This window comes from Sinocyclocheilus rhinocerous, unplaced genomic scaffold (genome assembly GCF_001515625.1).
Source record: "Sinocyclocheilus rhinocerous isolate Xijiao unplaced genomic scaffold, SAMN03320098_v1.1 scaffold984, whole genome shotgun sequence".
Classification (NCBI taxonomy): Eukaryota; Metazoa; Chordata; class Actinopteri; order Cypriniformes; family Cyprinidae; genus Sinocyclocheilus; species Sinocyclocheilus rhinocerous.
Window position 1 is genome coordinate 582,401 of NW_015643603.1, and position 9,870 is coordinate 592,270.

Genomic DNA, 9,870 nt, shown 5'->3' on the forward strand with positions numbered 1-9,870 from the left:
TTTTTCCATTTTTGAAGCATAAACCCCATAAAAACGACGCAAGCTTCGGATCTTCCAATGATTCTCTATGGCGCTGAAACCTAAAGATGTCCGAGTTCCGCTCCCAGTGCCACTGATACTCGACTGCCATTGGCTCATCTGCGTTCGAGGGGAGGGGCTTACCGATAGGTCAGTTGCACTTATTATAAGTGCAGTATGCCGCGAAAGTTTTTTTGTGTGCACGCTCCGAGACGGAGTGGAACGCCGAATGTTCTGCCGAATGATCTGCCATTGTACTGATTCTCGCAGTCCCCGGAGTTCACATATGAAACCTTCCTCGCATTTCTGCTGGGCTGCCAGAAAGTCTCGCATTAAAGACACCATGTCACCATCTGTGGTGGTTGTACCCGGTGTGTGCTGAGGAGAACTGTTTTGCGGATGGCCATAACACTTCTGACACCACTTGAGAAGAGGCAGGTTGGAAAAACACAAGAATGATGGCGCAGCACATCAGTGCAAGGTCACTTATTTCCAGTGCCCAAAGTGCACAAATTTGAACCAAAACTACCAACAACAAAAAAATGTATAAAATATTTACAATAGCTCTTGGCTGAGCTTTCTTGTACGAAAAGTTTTATCAAATAACTGATATGGCTTGCACTACCAACTGTCCTCCTCAACTTCCCCCACACAAATGAGAAATAAAGCAGCACTTTTATATTGTAGATTCTGCCCACAAGTGAGAAACCATTTAGTACAAGGTAAGTAATAATATTTTCAGTCTTCTACAAAAAGGTAAGTTGATTATACACACATTTCACACAAGTATACATGTTTTGATTCAAACAACGTATGCATTATACTTAATGGTAAACAGTCAACAAATAAAGAAAGGCATTTTCCCCCATTCCCCCTCCCCAAAACATAACCACTTAGAGCAGTCCAGCCAGCAGAAGATTCCCGCATATGCAGCTCGCGAAAGTTCCTCTCTTAAGCATTAACCACCGGTGTTTTGACCCTTCTTGTCTGTTGTACCCGCAGCAGATCCAACACGGAAGACGCCACAGGCAAGAAACTTCACAGCACGAACAAAGACACAAACTGACAAATATACAGATAGATAAGTAAATAAAAGATGTTATAATTAAACCTGGTGTGTGTGTGTGTGTGTGTGTGTGTGTGTGATCATTGAAGTGGTGATAGCGGGAATATGTGAAGATTAAAGTCAGTGTATGCGAACATAACAGTAGCACAAACCCAAGTATGAACCCGAGGAAAAGGCTATAAACTGTAAATGTATGAGTGATTATGTATATAAAACTAGATGGGGACGGGAGTTCAAGTGTTGTCCCGGCCAGTGACAGAGTCTTTTTTCACAAGATATGTAACATAACTACAAACTTACAGCTTTTAGTAAGCTAAAGCAGTCATATTTGATTGTCACCTAAAAGCTGGGCTACTTCCATTCCAGTTTGATTGTGGGGGCAGATGTGTCAGTCGCAATATTGTTTAACTTACACTATAGCTTTGCGCTGCCACACTCACCCAACCCAGTCCTCACCCCTCTTGTCCTGATCTCAACTCTCACTGTCTCTGATACTAATACAGACTGAACACCCTTTGGGCATGCAGACTCATCTAATGACACTCACCACAACGCACAAACAAAGCATCCACACAAACACAATGCCATGAACATGAACTTGACTTTCTACCTCACTTTATCTCTCTCCAACTCTGTCCTGTCCTTTCGATGCCAAAATAGGATTTTGAAAAGGGCATAGCAGAGCCCTTTCGAACACACATATGAATAGCTAGAAATATCAATACCACTTAGGGAGAGACCGAGTATAGTTGTAATGCTTTTTGTTTCAGCATCTGTAACTCGCTGAATTTTTGAGCTAGAGTGCTCAATTTAACTATGGTATTTGTGGTAAAATCCCAGTATCCACAAATTTACTATTCTCTCACTATAGTAACCATTATGCTATTTGTAGTAAAACTACAGTAACCACAAATTTAACATGGTTTCATGCTAAAAAAACAAAAGATTTGTTTTCTTTTCAATGTTTGCTTTGTTTGCCTAAAATGAACCATATCATAGCCTTCAATATCTCTTTTAAAAAGAACTTTGTAACTTTTAAACAAGTATTAAAATGAGTTCAATGTAGCTGTAGGAGTGTTAAATAAAAAATAAAGTTGATTATCTTCATCCAGTTGTTCCATTTCTATAGGTTTGGTAACATAAAAGCTCTTAATTCCAAAGATAATACAAGCTAATCAGTGTATTCAGTAGGTTGCATTAGTGGCATAAGGTATTGTAAGTATACAACAATGTGACAATAAAACAATGCATTTACTTTTTACTTTTGATACTTAAGTACTTTTAAAAGCATGTACTTTCGTACTTTTACTTAAGTAAAAACCTGTCTTTACAATGTTCACTTGTAGTGGAGTAGTATTTGACCAGTAGTATCTGTACTTTCACTCAAGTAATGCAGTTGTGTACTTTGTCCGCCTCTGCTTGTAACACATGCTGGGGTAAGTTGAGCCACACCATGAAGTATGCTTTAAAAACAGGTTTACTGAAACAATCTAAACAATACAAAACAATGTCTCACTTTCTGTGACTGACCACAGCACAGATGCAGGAGTGCTCTTTTCCTTTATTTGTATTGCTTGAATTATAGCTAGTGTTCTTTTACACACAATACGTTTAGAATTGCATGATTGCTGTCTGTAGACCATGGCTGGCTCACATTCAAGGACTGAAGTACTCTTGTAAATTAAATTTGAAAAAAACATCTACCAAAGGCCCCAAATGTAAAAATAGAAGTAAACTATAGAGAATCAAAACTGATCAAGTTACCTTTATTTTTACAGAGCTTTATATAATACCAATTCACAGTATTTATTAATCAAAGATATTATAGACTGTACAAAAAAATCTATAATTTGCAAACACGCCCAGGACAGTATGACTTTACTATAAAACTGAATTGAAATGACTGGATATTCATTATATTTTATTTTTACATTTGTTTTCCACAGAAGAAAGAATTTCATATATGTTTGGAACAACATGAGGGTAAGTAAATGACAAAATATTTGGATGAACTATTCCTTTAAATTGTCAAGTTGCTGAAAGAAAACTATTTTAACAAAGTAGTACCATATTACTTTATAATATGACATAATGTATAACATAGCCAGTCCATATGTCACACTGTTAATTATTAATAATATTGCATAATTTCAGATGATCAGACAGCATGTAAATACATAGCACACAGTGCAATCATTTGTTAAGTGCTTATTGATTACATTACAGAAGCGGATTCATTATTATTGATTACATACTGCACTGTCTGATGCTGTACGAATCTGCTGGACTATGATAGCTGATCTAATTTTGAACCTTCAGGCAAAATTTAAGCCTTAGTCTCGACTCAAAGCAATGAAAAAGTCAAAGTTCAGGTACCATATGCTTATCCTCTAAAGGCCCTGAAGTACATCAGAAGCAAAGGGATCCTCCATGTTCCTTTTATCTCCCGAGCCTCACAGACACAATATTACCTCTCTCATAATTCTTTCTCAAGCATTCTTTCAAGTGCTTCCTCATCTTTTTTTTGTTTGTTTACTGTTTCACAGTACAGAGTTTCACACTGTGACTCATCTTCTGTTAGAGATTCTGACGGGGATTCTGAGCGTTTCAAAGGCATTGGAATGGTGTTTTGTACAAAGGAGTTCATCAAAAATAGATGATTTCCTGTTTGTGCCTTCATTTTTTCCTTTCTGTTTTTTTTTTTCATATTTTGTCTGATTTTTTCCATGTGAATTATGTGAATAACCATGTGTTTGCATTCTTATTCTTCCAAAAAATTGCACTCTCCAATATTTTTTCTTAGTTTGATTGTAATGTTTCTCATCTGTGCACTGCTTTGAATAAAAACATCTACTAAATGAATAAATGTAAATATATGTGTGTATGTGAGTCTCAAGTCTCCCTGTACTCTTCACAGGCCTCAGATGTTTAATGATTTATATTTTGCCCTCCACCATGCTAACTAGTAATAACCCACCTTCTCCCTGCCCCCATTTATCTGTTTAACCCTCTGAGAAAAAAAACTGTAGGAGAGTTCAACAGATAATTATCCTACAACACGCTTATATTCTACACTGAAAATTATTAAAGACTAAATTAAATTAAAATCCTTTGAAAGTAACAAGAACGGTTATAAAATTGAAAGTGCTGTAAAAAAGGAGGGGGAGTCTGGTGGGGTAAAGCAATTATCAATACATCCACTAGGTATTTGTCTGTGGTGCACAGCTAATGGCTTTGCACTTAGAAGGCTTAGGGCCAAAAGCGGCACAATGCAAATTCCTCTGTTAATTTTCTAAAAAGCTTTGTATAAAGCCACCCATCGAGAAATAAATCTGATTATGGAAATGAACCAACACCTACTACATGTGTCATTTTTATCCTAAAGGGGGGATTAGTAGCCAATGATATATTCATGTTTTGTCCTCCTCCGACAGCCATTCAGATGAGTAAATAAGAATTCCAGATTGAATTCTGATGATCTCATCAAAGTATTGAGCTTTGCTGCCTAACAGCAATACCGGAAGAGTCCCAAGTGCTTCCTGTACTAACATATATAATCAAGGAGACAGTCATGATGAGTGTAAGTTATGCTATTAAGCTATAGTGCTGTGTGTGTGTGTGTGTGTGTGTGTTCAAGCACAGATTACATTTCAATCATTAAAGGTCAGTGTTGGCTCATCATTTGCTTACTTTAGCAGACTGAGTGTCTCTCCGGAAGATATTTCCATTATGGTTAAACTACCACAATTTCCTGCTGTTTTGTGAAAAATTCTATTGTATTCTACTGTTCAGGTCTGACTGCATTTGAAGCCCTATGTGTGAAGCCTTGCGTTCAAAAGGAGACAAACCCATTGTCATTACTTTTTCAGCTAATTATCTTACATCTAGCTTTTCATCCCTTGCAGCAATTCAGCATGAGAGAGGGAAAAAAGAGAAAATAGAGAAAACAGAAGATCCAGAGGCAGACAGACAGAGCGAGTGTGCAGGGAGGACAGAGGAGGGGACACTAGGGACAGGGTTTGATGCAGACAGAGCTTCAGGCAGACCGTCTAAACCCACCTCGTTTATCTTCATCAAAAGAATTCATCAAGAACTCACAAAAAAAAAAATCATAATGTAAAAGCAAATATGAGTTTACTTTAGATATAGAAGAGGGTTAAAGATAGAAAGAAATAGGGAAGCTAATAAGTTCTGAACATTGTGTTATCTCACCAATGTTTGCATGCTAAGTGCTAATAAGCTGATAAGAATCACTATGCTTTTACTTAACAGCTGGAGCATGACATTATGTAACAAAACATATTGCTGTTGTGATAGGGATGGTCAGAAGAGTCACAGAGCAAACCCTGATGGAAAAAATGTAAACCGGTGTAATGCTGACCGATTCAGGCACCGAACCCTCTGAAGTGATTGTCACATCTTTCATCCCCGACAAGCTGATTTAGTTGGCACTGAAATGATGTCACTGGAACTCTTCCTGTCTATATTTATAGACAGTAGATTTTTAAGCAGATTTTCTAGCTGTTTTAATGAACTTGTAACATGAGAGATTTTGCTACGTCATGGTAATGCAAATTTTTATATTGGGAAAATAAACAGTTCAAAATACTTGCTCTTTAATGTAACACTATTGAACTTTGGGCTCGTTGTGTTTTAAATATTTAATATTAGGTTATCATAAATTGCTATGTAAGAGTTTTGAGCTGGCTAAGGGATAAGAAGTGAGCAGATCATGTTCAGCTTACCTCTCACATCGGCTGAAAACCTGGCAGAGTGTCGCGAAACAAAAAGCTTCAGCTCCTGGTCTAGGTTACAATCAATCAGGTTTGTGTCCCATGAACGAATTCCTGCAAATCAGAGGGAAAAGTGTGAAAACACAAAATATGTTGCACTTTTTACAGATCATCATTTATATATCATCATTTATATACTGAGAATACAAGCTATTGCTCCAAAAAAAAATCTATGTCTCAATTAAATGTTTGTTTATTTAGCACCTTGAGTATGAAGCATGTAGCAATACACCAGGGAGAGATCTGAAACTCAATTGGGCATTTTTAAATAACATACTTTACTGTACTTTGGATTAGTCTAAAGGGGGAGGTATTCAAATAATCAAATTGAGTTTCAGATCTTTCTTATATATTGAATTGAAGCCCAGTATCATTAAATTCACGTTAACTAAATGCCATGCTCTGTTGGTTCACACGCAGAAGTCAATCAATGTATGGAAATATCTATGAAATGTTCTGAGACTAGACGTCTGTGCTAATTCTCTTTTTGATCAATGGTTGGCTAGAAGAGAAATTGTGTTGAAGAGAACATTTCTCGAGATCTGAATGAAGTGCTATCTGCTTCTGAATGGTAAAGGTTAAGAAGGTTGTTCACATTGTTCATGACAAACATGTTTTGTTTTTATGATGGCATACTTGCTCCCACAAAAGAATATTACCCCTTTATTTCCTCTACACACACAACTCATATTGTCTTCAAGGCAAGTATAGTAATATACTGCTATTACAATAGTGACTGTGTGGTTTCCCTTTTGAAGCATTGCTTTGCTATTTTCAGCTCCATTTCTGGCTTTGTTACTTGGTTGTTTAGAATTCAGAAGATGCCAGATCTCATTTACTCATAACGTTCCACAAAACAAGAGCATAGGTATCGCCTGATTTAATTTAGTATTGTTTATCACAATAAACAGCAGTGAAGCTTCCAATAAGGTGAACCTAGTAACAAGCAATTCTGAACAATCGTACATTGTTCGTATGGAAGCAGAGACATCATCAAAGTGATACTAATGTCTCCTGATAGAGCAAATGAAAAGAGTGATAATTCTGTTTTATTCTTATTCTTGCGCACTCAAAGGGATTATAATTCCCTCCTTATCCATAAAAGTAACGATCACTAACCACTATCTGATTCATTCACAACTCGATCTTCTGAGTCAGATCTTTTCAATGAATCAGTTGAACCAAATCGCTCTGAATGATTCACTAAAGAACCGAAGTGAATCGTGAACTCATTGAACCGAGCTATCTAGAGCGAGTGAACCGGATTTGGATTAAAATATAATATCCAAATCGCAGAAATGTTAAATCTTATGCCTACAGGAAATACGTTTATGACAGTTTTATCAACACATACACAAATAAACAAAGGTTTAACAAATAGGCCTAACATTTCATTCAGAAGTGCAAGAACTTTTTCAGCCAAGATATTTAGGCTAATTAGTACTTTGTAATACAAATTATAATTAGATTTTAAAAGACTTGTGTATGCGTTGAATCATGGCTGCATTGCAACAAGCTCAACTGAGACACATACATAAATACGATTACTAATAAAAAACACAATATGTGCCTACCTATTGCGTTATTGTAACATTTGGATGCAGGACCAAGTGAAGACATAGCCTAATTACGTCTAGACGTGAATCAGTTTTTTAAATGAGCTGTTGAAAAGAACCGGTTCGCGGAAATGACTCGAGCGTCCCATCACTAACTGAAACATCCTTTTTGGCAGGAACGTGGGCCCCTTCTGACTTTCCGTAGGGACTGCAGTGCGGACCGAGTCACGCCCACAAGCCGGTGTCTAGAAAGGAGTGAGTAGCTAGAATGTAAGAGGATGGCAATAAATCAGGATGCGCAGCAACAATGTCTCTAGGTCTGGTGAAGTGGACAAAAGTTATGGCTTTTGACATACACGCCACTGTTGCTAGCTATACAATACAGCTAGCTATTTAATATGATTAACTCATTCAGTGATTCAATTAAACTGAATTAATTATTTACTGAAAATCTCTCTCGTAGTTTTTTAGGGTGATTCCCACATGAATCGCAAAAACAAGCCAGGGATATAGTAAGAAAAACACAAGCTTAGGAAACAAAGAACTGGCGCGCCACATCAAATCCACGCAGACCCAACCCAAGGTGATGGTGCACATCCTGACTGCAGAGCGGATCGATGCTCCATTATAACCCTCCACCCCGCAAAACAAGCGATAAGCCTTATTGATCGACGCATTATAAATATGCGTGCTGAATCATCCTAGCCCACAACATAAGTCAGACAGTTCGTCATATGGCCAAAAGCAACAGCTGGATCATCGGACAGAGCTGCACGCCCTGCGAAAACAGTGATGGTGCTGATGGTAATGGTAATGATGATGGTGTCTTTGGGAAGCGGGGTGGCACGATGCGATCGCTTTGACATGACATGCCCTGCACTCGCCAGTTACTAACAGGGAGGGGCTGCGCTACAGTTTCCATCTACATATTCACACAACAAAGAAATCCAATAACATGATGCATGGAAAGTTTCTTGCAGTCAGCAGAATTTTGTGGCTAGATTCCCCCATTCAAATCACATATTCAACCCCAAAGTGAGTTCAAGGTTAGACTATTGAACTTGAAAAGGCAACTGCAGAAGGCATACGCGTCCAAACATCATTTAAAATAGATTCATGGGATAAATAGCACTAAAACATTGCACGTTATTCGTGTCAGCTGCGCTACCTTTCTCAATGTCCGCAATGGCACACTTCAGATGCTCGTCAGTGACCAGCTCCCCAATGACCACCAGCAGGTAATATTTGCCCTCGTCGAAGTGATGTGTCGAGGCCGTGGGTGATGCCGTGTTCTTGATGCTACTGACACCTCCGAAGGGTGCTGGAGTATCTACAGGACCAACTAGCGTCGCCATTCTCTCAGGCACCCAGACACACTCGCACACTCTCTGTCCGGCAGTCTGAAGTGAGCTGGTATCTGAAACCGTGCAGCGGGCGCAGAAGGAGTGGCCCAGGCTTTTATATCCTCAGACTGTGTGTCATAGTGATGAGGAACCGCTGCTGCCTCTCCTCTCATCCAGCTGATGTCATGCAGCAAATCATAAAACAGCGCGAGACCAATCGGAACCTTGAAAAGCGTTACATAATTAAAGGATGTCCAGGATTTATCGTTAACATTGGTCTAACTTGTTGACATGTGGATTGCGCGTCAATATCCATAAAAGTTTAGCCTTGACAATATTGTATAAAACAATCCAAATGAAGTTATTTGAAACTGAATAGAAAGCAAGTCAGAAACAGTGACTCTGTATTGCTAAAGTATCTCAATAATACAACATAGTCTAATTCATATTTAATTTTCTTTATATTTTAAATAGGCCCCCTTAATTTTCATTAAATTGGAAAGAATTAGATATGATATAAATTGTAAAGTATTTATACATTAGTTGTATTTGTTAATTTATGTATGTGCAACATATTTCAAAATAATGTCACCATGTTAAAACGAATGGTCCTAAAATAGGCGTTATTTTTCTTAATGCAAAAAAATATTGTTTTCAGATATATTGTATCCTTTATTAAATATTACCTAGACATGTTTTTTTTTTGGCAGGTTGAGATTAAGGTGAAATTCACTCATATAATCTACTTATACACTTCATTTAACTGTCAGGCTCAATTCATCTTTTGTTGTTGTTTTTTTACAGCAAAGTTTCTCAGATACACAAAATAATAATATATTTCCTTGCTGGAAATATAAATATATTTTCTGCGTTTTCATGTGCTTCTAAAGACTAAATTCAGTTTATATTTTGCTGTGCTCTTTTTAATGCAGAGGCCCTTGTACTGATGCAGAAGAGGGTGTCCCTCCTCGTCCCGTCTTGATGATGTCATTTTAGGCAGAGTCATTGCACATATTCTACTGTCCCATTTTAAAGGTGGGTGTGCTGTAATACAGCTGTGTCATTGGGGTTTACCTGGAGCTGTGTGGCAGATT

The 9,870-nt window shown here is 37.7% G+C and overlaps 1 protein-coding gene across 1 annotated transcript in view; it reads right to left on the bottom strand.

The window, feature by feature from the left end:
• Positions 1–8,930, bottom strand: part of map1b (microtubule-associated protein 1B) — a 24,058-nt gene extending 15,128 nt beyond the window's left edge. The window contains exons 1-2 of the mRNA XM_016575028.1: positions 8,602–8,930; positions 5,830–5,931 (exon numbers count right to left, since the gene is read on the bottom strand). Of these exons, the coding sequence (XP_016430514.1) occupies positions 5,830–5,931; positions 8,602–8,788 (289 nt within the window). The 5' untranslated portion in view covers positions 8,789–8,930. The remainder of the gene's footprint in view (positions 1–5,829; positions 5,932–8,601) is intronic.
• Between the last annotated feature and the right edge of the window lie 940 nt (positions 8,931–9,870).